General features: G+C 41.0%; 1 protein-coding gene across 3 annotated transcripts in view; it reads right to left on the bottom strand.

The window, feature by feature from the left end:
- Positions 1 to 16,593, bottom strand: part of CDK6 (cyclin dependent kinase 6) — a 215,840-nt gene extending 199,247 nt beyond the window's left edge. The window contains exons 1-2 of one of the 3 annotated variants that reach the window (XM_031454896.2): positions 16,435 to 16,593; positions 13,002 to 13,610 (exon numbers count right to left, since the gene is read on the bottom strand). In XM_031454896.2, coding sequence (XP_031310756.1) covers positions 13,002 to 13,234 — 233 coding nt within the window. In that variant the 5' untranslated portion in view covers positions 13,235 to 13,610; positions 16,435 to 16,593. Of the gene's footprint in view, positions 1 to 13,001; positions 13,611 to 13,721; positions 14,079 to 16,434 lie in introns of those variants that run through there. The other 2 variants (XM_064487569.1, XM_010979675.3) reach the window with 2 other exon arrangements.
- Positions 16,594 to 20,782: the final 4,189 nt, after the last annotated feature.

Here is a 20,782-nt window from a genome sequence, read left to right as displayed (position 1 = left end):
GGATTCAGAAAGTTTATCTCTCATACACAATTTCTTAGGAAGTTACTCACAAATGTATAGCAAAACAAGGGTGTGAATCACTAAAGAGGAAGAGACAGGATGCAGAAATGAGTGACTCTAAGTCAGAGGAGCAGTGAAAAAATGTCCCAGGAAGACAACTGTTCATCAGGCTAGTAATTAACCAGTCCAAAGTAAACCAAAACTTGAGAGAAACTTCAGGAAATGGGACAATTCAATAGAAACAGATGGTATGATGAAGTGTTTGAAAAGAAAAAAGTTTAGGCTGTGATAAAGACAAATAGTACAAGAAAAAATAGAAAGGCAATTATAAACTCCAGGAAAAACAAAGCAGCACAAGAAAGTCATGGTCTGAAAAAGTAATACTGCTAAAACAGGGTGTAATTTTTAAAAAGTGGTACAGAATAAGAAAAGAGAATCCAGATGTCTGCACTTCAGCCCCACAGATGTGGCTGCAAAACAGAATGCAAATGTTTAACAACTTAAGCAAAGTAGCTGACAGTAGTTGTGATGCTAAGGGAGTACAAAGGTGGAGGAAAGGTTAGGGAAATAAAAAATTCTTCCCTTACTAAATCAAGAACTACTGCCAAAAGTGAAAGAACAAAAAATAGACATTTAAGGGTATTATATTTAATTATTACAAAAAGTAAAAATAAGAATGCGACAATGAATATATGTTCATGTATGACTGAAAAATTGTGCTCTACACTGGAAATTGACACAACATTGTAAACTGACTATAACTCAATAAAAAAAAAAAGTTAAAATATGCTGATCTAACAAAAGATGGGAGATGAACAGGGAGTAGTATTGATGAGCTACATCTTCATCTTTCAGAGTAGGAAGTCAATATTTTTTTAACATTTTTTATTGATTTATAATCATTTTATAACATTGTATCAAATTCCAGTGTAGAGCAAGGAAGTCAATAGCTTTTATCTAAAGTTTAGAACCAAGAAATAGAGCATAGCATATTATCTAGATTTAAAGAGGAACTACCAGAAGCATCAAAAACAATGAAAAGAAGATGTATCTGAGTACTGGGAATGGGGATAGCTGGGGCAGGAGCCTTGCTTTTTTTTTATCATAAACTTCGGTATTAATCGCCAAGTATTAATATCATGATTACAAAAGTAAGGGAGGAGGGCACAAATTCTTTAATATTCTTTCTAATAAGAGACGGTACATGTCCCATACCCTTGAATCCTCGGGGCTTTGACCTCAGTTATAATCAACAGAATGTGGCAGAAGTAACACTGCCTATTTCTAAGGATGCTGACTGGCTTTTGAAGCCATAAGCCATCATGTAAGTCCAATTACTCTGAAGCCTCGATGCTGAGAGGAAACCCAGGACACACAGAGGCAAGGTGCCCGTGCTTTGGTCCATAGCCCCAGCTCAGATCCCAGACTACATCAGCCAGCCCTCGTGAACACCAGACTTGAGAATGAAGACATCATCTCAAGAGGAATCAAACCCCCAGCTGCTGTGTCAGCTCCAGATGAAGTATTAGACATTACAGAGCAGAGATATACTATTCTCACTGTGCTCTGCTCGGATTCCTCATTCACTGAATCCTTGAGCTAAGAAAATGATTGTTTAAAGCCCCTAAATTCTGGGGTAATTTACCACATAGCAATATTAATCAGAACAATTACTTTAACAGAAAAAATATAATTACTTTAAATAAAAAACTACAAATGACTCCCTTGGTATTCTAATAACAACTCCTTGCAACATACCTGACAATTGACTGGGAACACCACACATTTTCACTTCCATTTTATTCTGTTCTGTTCTATTCTATTCTATTCTATTCTATTCTATTCTATTCTATTCTATTCTATTCCATTCCATTCCATTCCATTCCATTCCATTCCATTCCTCCCTTTTTTCCTTCCCCTTTCCCTTTTTCCTCATTTTCTTTGCTTCCTTTATTATTATTTTTATTACATTCTTCTTCTTTACAGCTGGTCATAACTCAGTAATGTCAGATCCCTTAGATGACCACAATTAAGCAGAGAAGAAAGGTGCCTGGAATGGTAGCACAAAACAGGAATATAGGGGCAAAGTTCACAAGATTCACAATGGGACTGGCCACCTGTAAGGATATGTAAGGACAGCTATAGCCATTAATACGGCAGTTTTACAACTTATGTCATATTCTTTAGGAGAGTGTATGTCAATCCTTTTTATAAAATTTCACAACCCAGAGAAACTGAAACTATGTCTTAAAATTCCCACCAAAACATCTAAACCAATTCTGCCACAACCAATATGACCATTTAAAATATCAGTTAATATTGTTTATAAATTCAATTTACTACTGTAATTATTAGAGACTGTATAATCCTAGAGTTTTAAATGCAATACTAATGAGTAGGAAAATATCTGCTAAATTTTGATGTTAATTTACACCTTTACTATCAATAAAATTCTTTTAAAAGAGAAATCTTTAGTCATAGTTTAATTATTCAGTCACTCAACAGATATTTACTGAACTATGCACCAGGCACTGTTTTAGACATAGCGGATAAAAGCAATGAACAAAGTGCACAAGAATTCCTGCCCTCATGGAACTTATGTTTAATGGGAAGCATACATTCTATATTAATTCATGCATTACTTCAACAAATATTTGAGTGGACAGTGTAAAGACGGCTAAAATAAGGTCCTCTAGAAAAAGCAATCAGACAACTATGCCATTTTATTTCATGGGATTAAAAGTGTCTATGGCTCTAGGCACACAGAGAGCTCAGAATGGGGTTTTATGACTCCAGAGAGTGCCAGCCAGCTCCACAAGAATGATAGTCTGACTTTACTTATTCAGCAAGCACTGGCTGTGGGCTTTCTAAACATGCCATAATTTTCATCTACTTTCGGATCACTAAGTTTCAAATTCTAGAGTCTAAGAAAATTCAGATTTACGTAAACAATGCCAGGTTCTGTCACTGTATTGTATCTTTACTGTATAGTATCTCTCACCTCTACCTCAACTTAGCTCATCTTCTGCCACATTCTTCCCTCCTTTTAATGAGCATGTGGTCCTCTCAGGTCGTAAGATACATATCTAGACCATTCTCTAGTGTCCTAATGATGGATTCACCTCTTAATTTTATCAACTGAAGTGGAGGAGAAAGCATATGACTTTTCATAAACAAGGATGTTACTCTTGACTTACCTCAGAAGTCCTGTTTTTCTAAGATAAGGAATTGGTACCACAGAATCAACCATGCTTTTGTATAGCTCTCCTGGAGAGCAATCCCATTACTCTTGAGTCAGCCTTTTTCTCTTTGCAAAACTAACTGGTTTAGTTGAGGACCCAACTGGCATCATCAACCCTAAATTATACTCTAATGAACTAGTAGTTAACTAAATTACCACTGATTGAATCTCACGGGATTAAAATAATTTGTTATGACGAGCAGGATATTACAACTTTTCTTTGTGCCTTAATATGTAAAAAAAAAGTGTGTTATTTCAAAGAACGGATGCTGTTCCAGTTCTTTAAGGAGACTTCCACAATTTAAATACACTTCATTCATGAACAGCAATGGGAGTCCCTTCTAGCCCAATCTCTCAATCGTCTCTTGGTTTCTTATGGCTCAACAAGAAAACATCCCATTTTTACCCAAGGCTATTCAGTAACTTAAGTGATTCTACATGGTTGGAATGTAGACGACATCATCTAAAACTCCCAACTTGAAACCACTCAGATAGTTTCTTGGTTTCCACCGAAAAGTTTTAAAATGTATTGGTCAGAGCCAATAACCTAAAGTTTAAAAATCTGCCCATGAAATGCAGAGATGTTTTTTATTTTTCTTGTTGCATTGCTGAATAGGGGTTAGTGTTAATGTTTCCAACTTTATACTTTTATACCTTCTAAAAATAGAGCATTTTAGGAAAAGTAGATGTTTCATACTAACCATTAGGAATACCTAACACAGAAATTTATGAGATGATTCAGCAAATAAAAGGAAGCAAAATAAAAAAAATGTATTTCACTAGAGATTAGTGCCCCTGAAAGAGAACTGCTTCCTTTCTGTGGATAGATCCTAATGACTTAAACGCAGAGTATATGGAATGAAATTTCAAATGTCATACGGCAGTCATGCCATAAAAAGAGCCTCAGAAAATAAACAAGCAAACATTCCAATGTGTGACATAAAAAGGAATACTTCTGTTTTGAGATTTTGAAATTTAAAAAGAGAGGGAGAAAGGACAAGCAAAGAATTCAATTCCTCTCTGAGTTAATTTGAACAGTGAAATACAAACGAAATCATCAAGCTCCCATCAATTTTGACAATGTGTTCTCAGCAGCACTGTGTCCTCAGATCGTCCACAATAAATCCATGAATGAACAGGATACAGTATTGGGGAAACGCAACACCAATTACCAATACTCAGATTAAAGACTCTATTTTACTATAATTACGATAAATCCAATGCATATCTTTTCAGAAACACCTAGCTCCATTCATACGATCACACTTGGGGCGGTGGTGGGGGGAGGGTGTGGTACTACCAATCAGCAATATCATTATCTGTGTACATGTCAGTTTCCTCCACAAAATTATAAACTACTCAAGGGCTGGAATTTGTTAATACCTTATATTTGTGTAATATTTGTCCTTCATATACATAATTTCATTTGATCATAATTTCTATTTTATTGTGGGAAACTGTAGTCAACAGACGTTAAGGACTCTAGGTCACTCAGCTAATAGATAGAGAAGTCAGGATAGAATCAATTATTCTGACTCTTAGTCCATGACTAGGAACATTTAAAAAAACTTATGGAAAATTTCAAACATCTACAAATGAAGACAAAATAGTACAAAGAACTTCTACACTTTCAGTAATGATCAGCTTGTTTTCATCCATACTCCATTTTGAAACAAATTTCAGATCTAATACCATTATTTTGGTAAACGATTCAAGATGTAGGTACTTTCTGTGATCACTGTCAGTCATGTTTGACAAAATGCTGAATATAGCAAATAATCAATAAATACCTGTTGAATGTTACAGTTCTCACGTATGCTCTCGGACATCATTACCTAATTCTGACTTCAAAAAAATCAATTCTGAATTTTCAGATGGCATATACTCATTCATTCATTCACAGGTATTTATTCTCAGCAACCAGATGCTAGCCACCATGCTAGGTGTGCTTGGGATACAGCAAGGAACAAGAAAACAGTCCCTTCTTTCAGGGGCCCTGTATCCAGCTGCTCTGGTGCACGTGCACATGCACACATACACCCCAACCGTGTTGTGTCTTAAGGAACTGGAATTAGTTCAGGTTGCAAGATAACTTCTTAACTAAACCTACCAGTATGTCAAGGTGGAATCCAAATTCTCTGTATACTAATAATGAAGAGGAATAGAAGACAACATTTTAATGGAATTCAGAATCTTGCTGTCCTTTAGAAATTATCAGGAAGCTTTTACTAATTCTGCTGCTCCTGAGAGTTTTTCCAGGACAGAAAGCCAAATTAGTGGGAAAAACAAAAGTAAAAGAATTCAAGCAACTGATTAAAATGAATTCAATGAATACCTTACATTCTTACATTAAAAAATGTTCAAATCATTTTTAACTTTCACTGAATGTGTGCATATTTCCTAATGTTAATGTCTTCTTTACAGTCTATAAATTAAGTCCAAGACTGTAGAATTAACTATGGGAATTACTAAAATTTTAAAACCCACTTTAATATAAACCATATAGATTAGAGTAAAACAAAAATGAAACTCTCTCTTTTCAGTATTCATTATTGCCAGGAAACCAAGTAAGTATAACCTAATATTTAGATCCATGTTCCCTCTTTATTTGACACTCCTTAGTATTAACATTCATGTGATGGAAACAATCTATATGGTCCCTTCCTTAATAACTGGACCTCCTTTCCACTGTTTCATTTATTCGTTCATTTATTGTATTTCCACTGGATGTAGAATGTAAACGGACATGACCACAAGACACACTCCTTGCCTCAAGGAGCTCACAACTGGAGTGTGGAAGGTTAGAGGGTCAGAAAATGGACAGTGGGGAGATGAGTATTATATCTTATATAATGGACATAATAATATAAAGGGGCAGATATATGGTAAGTGCCGTAAGGGAGGTCCAAAGTTGTCAGGGTTCAAAAGCATCAGAAATTTTATCCAAATGGTTAAGGAGTACAGCACACACACACACAAAAGCTGGCACCAGAGCTTGGTTCTGAAGGATGCACAGCATTTGAACAGGTGGAAACAGTGGTACAAGGAGGGGAACTGAGTGTACATTCTGAGATCAGTCCCAGTCAAAGTTGCAGAGGTGGCTGGCAAGGAGCATATTTAGGGGAAATGGACTGTCAGTTTCCCTGTAGGATACATGTAGCAAGTGCACCTAAAGAACACAAGACAATCCTATCACAGCTGAAGCTGGTACTGAAGATAAAACAATGGACAGTCAGAGGGAAAATTTTAAATATCAATAAATATTTGAATGCTCTTATAAAACAGCCTTGCTGTACAGATGCATTCATTACAGTTAATATCAATAATCTCCCAGTGTTTAGCCTGAGATTCTTACTAATGCTATAAGCAATTCTAAAAGGATAAAAAGTTCTTATCTGAGGGGGGTTTATAATTTAATTTATTCTACACCATTCATTCATTCAGGAAACATCCTGGGCAATTAACAGTTATGGACACTGTTATTTATGGATATAAAAGATATATACAATCCTTGTCTTCAAGTTAGCAAACCAAATCATTAAACTGGAAATACTTTTATACCCCAAGGGAATATTTTCTGATATGCAAAGACCATTAGTCATCCTGTCCTGTTAACACTGGATATAAATGTGTGTTTGAACCTTAGTTATCCTCAATTTGTACCTACAACGTGCATAACTGTGGAATAAAATAGCTGACTGAAAATAAGACAATTCTTTTATGCACATATAAAAATTCCTACACAGGCCAAAGTGGGGTGGATTAGGTCAAATCTGAGACCATTTTTCAATGAAAAATTTCTTATATTGTGATTTAACTCCACTGAACTAAAATCCTTTAGGAAGGCCAAAGAGGAATCAATAATTAAAATGGCTACTTAAATGGTAAAGCCAGTAATTGCCCAAAGTTAGGTAAACTACTAAAAGTTTAATAATGATTCTGTCCTAAATGGACTTCCAGGCTACTAAGGGTACACTCACAGATTCCTGCCGTATGCCTTAAGGTGCCTTTATTTCACCTCAATGGAGAGCAGCTACATATGTAGTTGGTAGAACGAAATCAAGTATGGTAGCAAACTGGTGACATTCAAAACAACTGCCCAGTGGTTTTTATAAAACTCTGACAGCTGACCTGCCTGCCCCAGTTGACTTAGCATCTATAGATCACCATTCAAATGGCAACCTTTATGTAAGCCTGCTTGTTACCAACCACTGTGTCCATTTTCAGTGCTGCTCCAGGCCCTTGGACAAAACCCAACATTACAAACACTACCTTCTTCTATTACCAATCTTCCTGCACCTAGACTTCATCTCTGCTCTGTTCTACTATACCAGGAAGCTCACAATTAACTTCTTTCCTAAGAGGACTGAGAAGCTTATCTGAACCTCATGAGAAACAGAAATTGTGTGATTAGTTCTTCAGGAAGCACGGGTAACAAGCATCTGCTTAGGTTGTTATGCTACCTAATTTTCAAGGATTACAATGGTTTTTTTTTAAATGTATATTATTTATTTTAGTGGAGGTACAGGGGATTGAACCCAGGACCTTGAGCATGCTAAGCACATATTCTACCACTGAGTTATACCCTTCCCCCATTTCACTAAATAGCTAGTAGATGCCAAAGCCACATTATGGAATAGTTCATTCATCAGACAAGTACCAAGCATTTAGATTTTTAAAAATTGTTCTTTGTGTTAAATGAATTCAATACTATTACTTAATTATTTAACTACATTATTTACCCAGGTTATTACTTAACTATAGCTATTTAAATGATCATAGTTATTACCCAATTTCCTTAAAAACAAAATTTAATGGATAATCATCACATTTTTTACAAATTTACTTCAGTAAGGCATACTGCAGAATTCAGGAATTTCCTGAGTTGATATGTCATTTATTCCTGGCAAGCCATCACCTTTGTCTACATATAGTTCATTTTTTCCAAACTAGAAATGTACTCACTTGAGTTAACTTCTTCCATCAAACAAAAAGAACTATTTCAAAATTGCTACTCAGATTTTAGAGAAGTCAATAACTTTATTTTTTAATTTTTTGAGAAGTCAATAACTTTAAAATGATATGACAGACAAGCTGTTTGACCTCTGGTTTTTAATCTCTTTATCTATAATATAAAAGGGTTGAAAGAATTCCAAAGTGTCTTCCAACTCTAGTAAGTATTGGATGTTTTGTTCTTAAAAAACATTTCTAGGAAATCATCAACAGTAAAGTATATTTTTTTAAAGGTAATTTACTTTCAACAGGGAGTCTGTTTTCATAGATATCTACTTACCTATGTCTTAAACACAGGAAAATACAACAAAAGATATTCAAGTTTATACAAGTTTCCCTCTTAGAAGCCACTTTCTCCTTGATAGAGAAATTCTAATAATTCCACGGTGATAACAGTTGTGTAAAAGGATATATTGCAACCAATGGCAACAATTCAGCAGTACCAAGTCCTTCCACAGGAACAAGGAATGGGCAGAACGCCACTGTGAAAATGCTCATTTACTAAATAACCTCAATAAATTGGAAACTTCACAGAATTCTTAGAGAATGAAGGACCAAGCATACTTTTAACAGACTAACACTTAAAAAGACAAACTCTTCTGTTTCCCACTTTCACTGCAACAACCCCTAATAAACATATTATCCATCTACAGAATAACACTTTTATTCAGAACAATGCCTGTGAAATAACCCACCTGAGGACTTGTCCTTATGCTGCAACAAATCATATGCCGTGTTTGTTCTATCCTGTCAATAATTAGGTTTTCCTAAAGAAAATTTTATTTTTATTCTTTATATGATATATATTACTTAGACCTTTAAAAAGAGAAAATAGGAAAACTCTCCTTGAACAATAATCATTGAGCTACATGGATTTTTGTGTTTTTTTAAAGCAGTGATTACGTATGCCTACAATAATAATTTAGCATATTTAGACACCACAAGTTTATTCACTGAAATGTCATGAGTTTTAGCTTCCGGAATTTAATTACTTTTACTGCTACACTAAAAAATTTAATCCTTGGGGACAACACTGGTAGTACTTACCAGTACCTCTGTAATGACACAACACTACATGTCAGGGTTATGGTGATCGTCTTATTCCTTCAAACACAGTGAGAATTACCTGAGAGGAGTAGCCAGGTATGATTTACCCAAATATCTTTGCCAGCACCTAACCCCATGGTTTTTAAACAGTAGGTCCTTTCTGAATCCTTGCTGAATAAATGGAGCTTCAACGTTCATATCTGTTACTTACGTATCAATGTCTTCTTATACAGATCTATTTGTATGTCCCTAAGGTGAAATTTAATCCTCAAAGGGTATCTGATTCTGATTAGTGTTTTGGTTATTTATTCAGTCAGCAAATTCACGGTAACCAAATTATCACAAATATTAGTTGCTCTAAAAAACTAGTTAGGTTAAATACAGCAAAACAAGCCAATGGAAGTAAAGAGAAGTGAATTTTTAAAGAGATCAAAGAACTGCTCATTCCATTACAAGGTAAGTTCTAGAAGTGTAGAGACTTTTACGACTTGTTCACTGCTGTATCCCCAGCTTCCAGCAGAGTCTGGCTAGCAGTGGGCCCTCAATAAATATCAGGTGAATGAACAGACTGGTGATAAAACATGTTATTATTTTATCTACATATATATTCAATTCAAAATGTAAAACAGGATTCATCTGTCCAGTGCAGAAGCTCCAATATAGGTAAATAGTGAAGTGTGATTCTGGCAGTCTCCAGGATTTGGAATTATCAACTGTAAAATACAAGTAAATTTACATCCCAGACACTGACTGGCTAATCAAGCCTGGGCCTGGGATACATCAAGCACAGGTAAGCAAGAATTTCAAGTCATTATCCCTGTGCATGCAGGCAGTGCCAGTGCCAGCAATAACAAGACAGCTTTTCTGGCAAATCCATCAAAATTAAACCTTAAACTTTTAAAAAATTAGTATGTTTATTATGCTCCTTCAAGCTTAGGGGCTTAACTATCTATGGGAAGGGCCTATAATTATAATCAATTACTTATGTCTTGAAGGCACTTATATTGGCATCTGCCCTTTTAAGAAACCTTTAAAGAATCAGCCACGGGACTGTAAAACTGATCCCGTGGAGCAACAATAAATCACAGGTTTGAGGGCCCAACTCTGACAACTCTCCCCTGGACGGAAAAGAATTGTTGTCACTCGTCCCTGATTTCCGGATCCTGCCTGAACAGATGTCAGCACCCTCTAAAGAAATTCCTATTCTAGCTAAGCAACTCATAGGGGCCAGTAATTGCCCCAAGGCAGAAGCAGAAGAGAAGAAACGGGAAGGAAACAAAATGGAATGGAGATCTGGAGCTCGTGAGGATGACATCATTAATAATTTTCTCAAGTGCCACTGAATTTCATGGCATATGACTGATGGTCTTCTCTGACAAACTACAGGCTCATTATATTGAAGTGGCTTCTTGGTTCCAGAGCCTGGAGTGTCTGGGTTTGAGTATAATTTGTTCCATAAGAAAAGTCAGGTGAACTGTTGCCTTCTAGGAACTCGCTCTGAGGCAAGGGCCCCACTAATCTGCCTAAACACAAATAATACTTGGATGTTTGAAGTACTCTTAAATTTACAAAGTGTTCTCATATACACTATCTCAGTTTCTCCTCACAATTCTTAAGAGGTAGGTGTCATCATCACCACTTAATATGTCAAAATAGCTTTAAAAATATGATGCTTTTGCCATCAATTCCTAAGTATAGCCTCCTGAAATTTCTCAGTACAGAATCCAAGTCATGTGTCAGTTCGAAATCTATAAAGACAACAGTCTCAAGAGTGTAAATCCACAAGAGTAAGATGGATTAGTCAAAATCGATCAGCACAATGGTAAAAACCACCTTCTTCTGTTACAAGAATAGACTGTGCTTTGAAAATGACAGTGTTACACAGGGGTGTTTCTGTAACCCCTCTACAAATGGGAGGAATGGTTTTATTTACACACAAGATAATCACCCTTAACTGGACACTATCCATAGGTAACAGACAAAATCAAAGAAGAACTCTGGACCTACAATTCTAGTGGAATTCATCCTTTGGGAAGTGCCTAGGTGATTCCTCTAGGAAGATAATGAAGTTACAAGGGGACAAAATGTACCCTTCCCTTCTCCCACCAAGATCACAAAGGCTCCCCAAAAGGGTCTTTGTTGTTTTTCAACCAAGAAAACATACACACAAAAGGTTATCTATTGCTTTTATATATAATCCCATCTTCCTAAAGCATGTCTTCTCTGAGTCTCAGCATCTTTTGTTCCTGTTTCCTTCACTGGCTGAAGTAGAGGTATAAAGGGCTCCTATCTTTATAGCTGTTTACTACCTTTTTTATGCATTTATGATTCTTTGCTGCCTTCTAGCTCGAGTCTAACTGTGTCAGGAACAAAGCACCACACAAATCACCCAGCCTGGGATAAGGGGAGACAAGTTGAAACCTCTCAGGAAGATTCTGTAGACACTTGGGCTCCCTGAGTTTATAGAGGGCTTGGTATTTCAAAGGTCAGTCTTGGGTCTCTCCACTTCGATGATTAATGTTAAATTGTTTGACTTTTTATAAAAATATTTAGAGGTGCTTAGATAATTTCATCCACAGCACATATACAGTAGTAGACACGTTTTGTTGAATGGAACCCCCAGTTGGATGAGAAGATATGAGAAAGACCTCAAGACCTCCTTTTTCCAAAACATTGTCTTAAGAGCTGAGAAAGGTAAAAATCACACTCTAAGTTGTAGCAGTTTCTGGGCATTCCTCTTCAACTTAAAACTATGCATCTCTGTTTAGAAAAGAAAAGGATGACACACTACACAAAGTCAAACACACAATGGGGAAATTCCAGGATCACTAGGAAAACACCATTATCCTAAGTCACACACACTTTGGTCTAATACTTGTTACCACACAAGAGAGGCTTTAAGAACTGCTGCCTCTGCACGCACTAGCACAAAGGACCCAGAAAATGGGGGGGGGGGGGGGCAGAACACTAAGAATCTAAAGATTTCACATCCTGGATTCATGTCTAACCCTTTGGAAAAGTAGTCCAGAGACTGTGCTCGCCAGAGACAGAAAGTAATACAGACAAATAGGTAATATTATTGGAAGAAATTTCCTAAATGACACAAGCTAGGCATCAGCACTTAAGTCCTTAGACCGTCAGGGAACCTTACCATCATGCACCACTAATAAAGAGAAACTGTAGGTGTGACTGGCAACACTATACCTAAAAGTTCCTGTATTTTAAAACCTTATTTATACTAGGCTCCACCAGTAAAGTTTTCTTCCTACTAATTATCACCGTATCCTGCTATTTGTCACTCATTCTCAGTCTCTCAAAAAGTCCCCTAATGGCCAAGGAAAATACGCGGGGGCTGGCAGGGCGCGTCTCAGGTTGGCTTGTTCTGTCTCTAAAAGGCACCCATCTTTCCGGACCCCTTTCAGGGCGGGCAAGGAGAAAACACTCAGAACCCGCACAACGGCGGGGGAAGCCTGCGCCCAGTCAGTTTCTGATTTGTCTTTTTGCTGGCTCTCCGGCAAGGTCACCGGCTCTGGCTCGTGGCACTGTCGACAAAACTTACTCTCACTCTGTAAGGTCAACGGGTCGCTCCTTGCCTCCCCTGCCGCCCCCTTGCCCAGCATCTCCGTGGGCCCGCGCATCCCGGCCCGGCCCTCCCCCGACGCGAGGCCCCCGACGGCGCGAGCGCCGCTCCGCGGCTCACCTGACCACGTTGGGGTGCTCGAAGGTCTCCAGGTGCCTCAGCACCGCCACCTCGCGGATGGTGGAGAGCGGCATGCCCTCCTCGCCGGTTTGCACTCGCACGCGCTTCAGCGCCACGAAACGGCCTCCGTTCTTCAGGTCCCGAGCCTTGAACACCTTCCCATAGGCGCCCTCCCCGATCTCCGCCACGCACTCGTACTGCTGGTCCGCACGGCTCAGGCCGTCCTTCTCCATGCCGCCCGGACACCGCCCGGCGCGGCGCCGCTGGGGCGGGCGGGGGGCGCGCTCGGCTCGCTCGTGGCCGCCGATTGCCTCCTCCCGGACTTCCCGGCCCGCTCCCTCGCGCCCCGGAGCTCGGACTCGCTCTCTCTCACCCCCGCCGCCTACTGCGCTCCGGCGCTCGGGCTCTTGCGGCCGCTGGGGCTGGATGGAGCGACCTCCCCGCGGGCGGGCGCAACCACGGTGCCGCCGCTACGAAACTCCGCCTGCTGAGTAGCCGAGGAGCGAGCCGATCCCTCCTCTTTCCTCCCCGAAGCGCAGTCCTCTGCACAGACACCAAGACGATTACATAGTCTCTGCTCCAGCGCGTCTCAGTCTATAGTCATTCCACCTAAAAAAAAAGAGACGAGAGGACAAGAAAATGTAATCAGACATCCCAGGCGCCTTCCTCAGGGTTCCTGCAAACACCCCTCCTCCTCCTTCCCGAAGCCCCCATCGCTACCCTCCGCGAGCTCCTGCCCTCTCCCAGTCCGCTTAATCCTTCCTGGTTCCTCTGAGAAAAGCGAAGTTACTTTTCTTTCCCTGCAGAGCTGGAGCCGTCTTCGCGCGGAGAGGTTGCAGGGGCCCCTCGGGGATGAGCGCGGGGCGCGGGACGCAGTGGAACGAGAGGGGGCGTGCCGAGCAGCCCAGAGTGTGCCGGGAGCGCGGGGGAGGGGAAGCGCCGGGCACGTCAATGTCACGGCTTAATATTTATCCCTATATCATTGTGTTGGGCCGCTACCCTCCTCGCCTGCCCAGGCCTGGACGTGTCGGGAGAGGGGCTCCCAGGGTGCCGTGAAGCGTTTAGGGGTCGTGCACAAGCTGGTGCGCAGAGACGGCGGGTCCACCCGTGTGGTGCCGCAGAATGTGGGTGGGGGCTACCAGGACCTTGTAACCCGATGCTGGGAGTGTGCGAGAAGGGGTAGTCAGACATCTGCTCGGAAATTGCTTCCTTTCTTTCTACTTTCAGTTTTTCTACGAGGAGACATTTAAAAACGACTTGAAAACACTAATGGTCTTTTTGGTGTAAAGGAGCCTGGGTTGGAAGCGGAATTCTTCCTCCAACTTGGAGGTCCTCCTTGATGGAAATCCATCTGGTCGGGGAGGGCTGGGGCTCCCGCGACTGGGGGGTAGGTGAGCGATGGAGCCTCGGAGGGGCAGTCGCCCACGGGACCCTAAGGGTAGGAGAAAGAGGTGCTCGCCGCACTTTAGCTTGTCGTCTCCTTGAAGAACAACTTCAGGAGGAAAGCAGCACAACCGTGACTCGCCTGGAAAGCTTAAACCGATTGCAACCTGAGCAAAACTCAGCCTCCCCTTAAAAAGAGTGGGGGTGGGGTGGGGGAATAAGTGCTCAGCCTTCAGGGAAAAGAGAAAAGGGGTGGCGCCCTCAGGGCCGGGACTCTCGAACCTTTGTCCACTCTCAGGATCGTCCCAGATATAAGTAGCAGAGGAGGCTGCTTCATTCCCCTTTCGACTTAAGGCCAGTCAGATAAGTAACCAGTGGCCCCTTGGAGCCCGCTGCACAACAAAACGGGGGGGGGCACTTTCCCTCCCCATTCAGCAGCAATCCAGGATCTAGGGAACCTCCTCCCCACCACCGCTTTGGTCTCGGCCAGACATTCGGCAGTGCTGCTGCGTGTCCGATATTCCCTGGGCACTTCGGAATTACCTGCCCCGCAACCGCTGGCGCGCTCTCCTTCTGCCAGGAATTAAAGAAACAAACGGCGCGGATTTCCGCCCCCCCAACCAGTATTCGGGCGGAGGGGGCCGCAAGGAGGGCAGAGTCCCTCACATTCGCTCCATTCAAAACTCTCCTTAAAAGGTGAAGGCGAATCCTGGGGGAGCCGAGGAACGAGCCCCCAGAGTCAGCACGGGAGTCTGAGCCAGGCCGAGGGCCACACAGGTAGCGGAGAAGCCGCCGCGGGCTGCGCAGCCCGCCCCTCCCGCGGCCCCCCTCCCGACCCCAGTCCCGCCCGCCGCTGAGCAGCGAAGGAAGCGTCGGGGACGTCCCACCCCCGCAGGGAACTGCGCCCGCTGCCCCCGCCTGGCCCCGCACCGCCCGCCCCTGCTCTCCCCCCCTCGCTCCCCGGACTGTCGGCTCCGGCAGAGAGAAACGGGAGCAGCAGTGCCTTTTCCCCCCCTCTCCTCCACTTTTTTTTTTGTTGTTGTTGCTTTCCCACGCTGGCTGAATGTGACTTGACCCCATTTCAAAAAAGTTTGACATAGTGCTTCAACATTTCCGCATTCCTCCGCGACTACAAAGGCTGCAGCCGCCTCCTTCTGCTTTCTGTCTCTGCTCTCTGTCTTCACACTCAATGAAATCCTTCATGTGCCTCTCCCGAAGCCTGCCAAGCACCGCAAGGGTCGCCACCAGCGCAGCGACAAGAGGCCGCACCGGGGACCACGACTCCCGCAAGTGCGCACACGCAGATGAGCCCACGTGCACACTGACGGGCGCCGTGCTAGGCCCGGAGGTGCTCACCGCGGGGCGGGCGTTTTAACTCTGATATTTTAAATTAGAAAAGTAAACTGGGAAACTAAAGCAAGTGTACATCCTTGGGAAGCTCCCAGCCCGGGCACTGGCCGCCTGCGTGAACTTCTCTGTGTGCGTAACACGCCCGCAGGGGTTGCCAACAAGAAGTCTGCGTTAACATTTATCTCGTGGTGGGGAAGGTGGAGCCCACACCCACACCTCAGCGAGCTGGAGGGGGAGCTTTCGTGGGGAAATAAATATGGGGCACCGAAACACATTCTCTCGAAGGGAGTCCCCAGAAGCAGTGCACTTTAAACCCTAAGTGTGGGTTATTATGTGAGAGTCCCAGTGGAGTTCGAGTTCCGTTTGAAGAAACTGGATAAGAAGTGTTTGTGTGGGTGTTTGTGCGCAAGGCTATGTGTGAGCAGGCACAGGATCTCGGTGTTGGGGGGTGTCCCTAGTGTAGGATGTTCCCCTCTAGCCAGCCAGATTAGGAAACTCTTTTAGCTACCCAAAACTGGCCCCATAATTACCCTGTCTCGGTTCGTAAAGGGTTAACCAAAGCCAATTCTGAGGACATTTCGCACTCCCCCCACCGTCGCCCCCACCCACCCTCGCCTTCGGCCCCGGCCAAACCCCCAAATCTCCGTCGGGGACCACCCCCCACCTCGCAGCCCACCCACCCGAACGCACAGCTCCTTACCTGAGGGGCCCGGTCGCGTCGGGCCTGTCCAGGGGGCTGCGGGCGTCAGTCCGACCTACGCACGTGTCCACGGCGGCGCGGAGCAGGTAACCCGGGTCTAAGGAAGGAGTTTCTCCGGCGAGGGGGTGGGCACAGAGGCGGAGGGCGGAGGGACGGCGGAGGGCGCCGCCCGCGCCGCTCGCTGGGGGCGGACGGGGGCCGCGGGGCTCCGGCCGGCTCGCGGGGCCTTAGCCGGGGAGGCAGCGGGGCGGGGGCGGGGGCGGGGTTGGGGGCCCCGAAGGCCGACTCCGCCGGAGACCCTCTGGGCGGCGGGGTTGGGGGCTCGCCGCGCTGTGGCCAGCAAGTGTGCAAATTAAAGCCTTCCGGAGAGAGGGGAGGCGGCCGAGACCCGGCTGTGCTCTGAGCCTCTCGGATCCCTAGCTCTCCGCTCCGAGTTGGGGGCGAGAAAAAGGGGGGGAGTTAAATGAAAATTTCCGGCTTTGACTGCAACTGGAGGGGGGATCTTGCGACTAAAATAAGAGGCGTGAGAGGAAGAGTGGGATGTGTCGTCGGGAGTCGGCGGAGTAACCAAACCCAGGTCGCCCAGAGTTGGAGTTCTGACAGAGTGAACCGGGGGTATCAGCAGTCTGTGATCTGTAGACAGATGGGAAAAACACAAAACAACCAACAGTAATTATGAGGGGCCGGTGGGGATGGTAAATACCAGCACTTTCCAAGAAACTGGAAAATCAGACCAAAAAAATAATTCTTCTCTATTAAGAAAAAAAAATTGGCAGGTTGCCTCACAGAAAAGAAAATACTAATCTGTCCAAGCACTTTTCACTTTCAGCATTTGTTTTGTTTTCCTTCGCTTCCTTTCTGCCTCACAACGTTCTATCGCCCTATCTTTTCCTTTTGGACAGAGGATATGATTTGGAAATTGTCAGACACTCTTGCGGTTAACGATCTACTTGAAGGGGCTGGCGGGTTCACAATTATTAAGTGGTTAGCAACTGCCGAGGGTTCACTAAGGTATTTCTGGGGAGCTAAAAGCCTAAAATTGATTGTAAATAACAGAACTGCAAGATAACACACACACACACACACACACACACACACATACACACACACACACAAAGGGGAGAGAACACGGTTCGGTGGGTGCTCAGTTTAAATGCATTATTGGAATTCTGAAATTTGAAACCTTGTAAGAATGTATACTTTACCTGCTGAGAAAACCTGAATACAATTATTTCAGGTGAAAATGAGATTTTGGAGAAAAAGAAAAGCCTTCTAGACTTTCTACAATGAACTAAAACAAAACTTAAAATAGCTGTTTTTGGGGAAAGAACTCAGTGTTGTCCAAAATGTCTCTGTAGAATACTTGAATCCCTTTAAACATCTTAATGCAAAGCTTAAATTTTTTTATTTACTTCAGTGCTCTGTGGAAAAGTTAAAAACCAGCAAAATTCTGTTTGAATTGAAAACACTACCTCCATAATCTTTTGACTTTTGAATTAATGTTGCTAATTTCACAGCAGATAAAAATTTTGCCTTTAAAAAATTGATTCTATACTACAGTGTGAAGTAACAGGTTAGGTAAATAAAAATTGTTTAATTTCCATTAGCAAATATTTTGCAATGCATTACAATAATTTCTTCTCAAAAAATAGAAGTGAATAATTTTGTTCTTAATTCATAAAATACATTCTGTGTTTAGAGCATATCTTCTAAACTGAAATCCAGTTGCTGAACAAAATTTTTATTTATAAAGATATCTATACTCTCATATACCTTACAGTCATAAGAAAGCAAATTGTTGGATTTTGTATTTATATAAAATATTGGATCACTTCAAATCACTAATTAGACTTTAAACCAGAGACACAAATGGGAATCCTGCACTTTGATAAATGCTCACAGTTATCAATGCTTTTAAAACAAGATTTATTTGCTGGTAATTAACACTGAATTTATGTAGTTCAGAAATATTGTCAATAAATGATTATAGGAACCAGCAAATGATTACAGGAATTTATTTGAGTAAATAATTTGTTTAAAAATCTTAAGCTGTAAATACCTTTTAAATGAAAAGGAAAATGTCTTTTCTACACTGGGTTGCATTTTTAATTACTGAATTTGACAACAACCGTAGATGGGTTAGAAACTCCATGATTTAGGTTACTAGAACACCTGGGCAATGTAAAAAACAATGAAACTTTATTTAATTATATACATTAATACTGGGAGTTACCTCTTTTTATGTCATCTGCTTTCTCTGATACTGTTAATTTATCATTGTTCACTCTCCCTGGTTATGGTTCACATTAACTCCAGGATGGTTAAAGCTTCAGACCAGGAAGTGTTACAATGCATTGTGTAAAATTAGTAAATACCAGATTGTTTTTGTTTATGGATAACTTCCTCTGTGGGTAACAGGTTATCATAACAAGACTTGCTCAAAGTTTATAAACTGTGAACCAAATTCCGACTCCTTTTTTTAGGAGTCTAAGATGAATGAATACATAGCATTCAAGAATAATGATTTGCACCAGTATTTTCATACCACATATCAGATATTCTAAAGTTGCAAATCATTTTACAGTTTTTTAAAAATTAGAATTCATGGAATTATTTCCATATATGGTGTAGCTCACCCTAAAGTTTTTCTTAGTGTCACGTAAGAGCTGTATCCCATGTGTGAACATTTTATATCAAATATCTGCAAATTTTTGTTTTCACTAAAATAAAATTTTAAATTCTGGTCTATAATTTATAACACTTATTTTAAGAAATGAGTAATTGTATTAAATTACTCAATACTCATTACTCATAAAATAAATGAATAAGAAAATTAGTAATTGTATTATGTACCATCTAATTCTAAATGATCTCTGATTTTATATTAGCCATTTGAATTTATAAAAAACATTTTCCAGAAACTCAGAAATGAGGTTTTACTAGAATCTACTATATAATAATTTTAATTGGAGGTCCATGTAAATTTATACTTTCTTGTCTATAAAACAGGTCTTCTGTTTCTCATTTTGATTTAAAAAAACTTTTCTTATATTTAATAACTTTGAAATTAGTTACCCTCATTTTAAACTTGATTTATATGTTTATGTGAATATTACCTTTGTTGAGTAATTACTATTAAAAATTATTATTTTAACAGAAAAAGCATAATATAATGCAGTGCATTTCAATGCATTCTTTCTTCCCCTCCCCCTGCAAGTATTTCCAAGGAGTTTTCTTGGGTTTTTCCTTTAAATATAATACTGAAAATTTGCTAAATATCCTAGGAAAAATCCATTGTACTATCAACTTTTTCAATTCTGAACTTTAAATTATTCTTTAAGTTCAATCTTCTAAATAAATTACTTCCCATCAATTTGGAAATGATCTGGGTTTTTCTCTTTTTGTTGTTGCATGTGATCTAGTGCACTGCATTTGAGCAGTAGAACTTGACAAAGTTTTGATATTTGCCATGCAGAAAAAAAAATATGAGTTAGTAGCTTATAAAATTTAAGGAGAAAAACCAAACATTATCTATTGGACCATTCTTTTTTCATGGAATGAAATTGTAGTTATCCCTATGCAACATGTCAGTACCATATTCATATTTGTATAATTGTCATCATCTTTTCTACTTTTTTCCCTTTTGATAGACACTCATATCTTCTTTTTCCCTTGTGTGTGTGTGAATACCTGTATGTTCCTGGCATATTGTTGTGACATGTTCGAAACATGTTCTTAAGATCCTTTCATCATCTATATTAGAATTCTGAGTAATCAGAAAAATAACTATGGAAATACACTTACAAAAGATGGTGATAATCACATTGAAATACTTACATTTCCTTTCCGTTTTAAAGTGTCCCGTATTTTTCACTGACTGCCTACCATTTCTTTTCCAAGATAATACTTGCATCTCAACTGCACACATGGCCTAACAATTGTGTCGTCATGGCTGCCTCTGGTTGAGCTTAAAGGTGTGTACGTGGTTTAGATAGACCATTCAGCTGAAACAGTGAAGGTTTACCACAGTTGGGGTGAACGATGATAAAGTGGGATCTGGGAGACAGGAAGAAAGACAAAGAAAGTCATCTGGGAGAAAATTCTGTGGACAGCCAGGCAGGGACAAGTGAAGGAAGCACATTGTAAGGTCCTGGGGCCAAGAGATGTTCTTCAGTGCTCTAAGTATGGCATATCCAGACAACCTGATTCTTTCAAATGGAACAGCATTCTATGTCTATCCTATTATGCAGTGAATGAGATTGCATTGTATATGTGCCTATATTCATGTAACTACTTTATGTTGTCTCAATATGGATTTTCCCTGAAAATAATATAGAATTCTTTGCAA

This window comes from Camelus dromedarius, chromosome 7 (genome assembly GCF_036321535.1).
Source record: "Camelus dromedarius isolate mCamDro1 chromosome 7, mCamDro1.pat, whole genome shotgun sequence".
NCBI classification, from domain to species: domain Eukaryota; kingdom Metazoa; phylum Chordata; class Mammalia; order Artiodactyla; family Camelidae; genus Camelus; species Camelus dromedarius.
The sequence above is the reverse complement of the archived record's forward strand: the minus strand, read 5'-3'. Positions and strand labels throughout refer to the sequence as shown.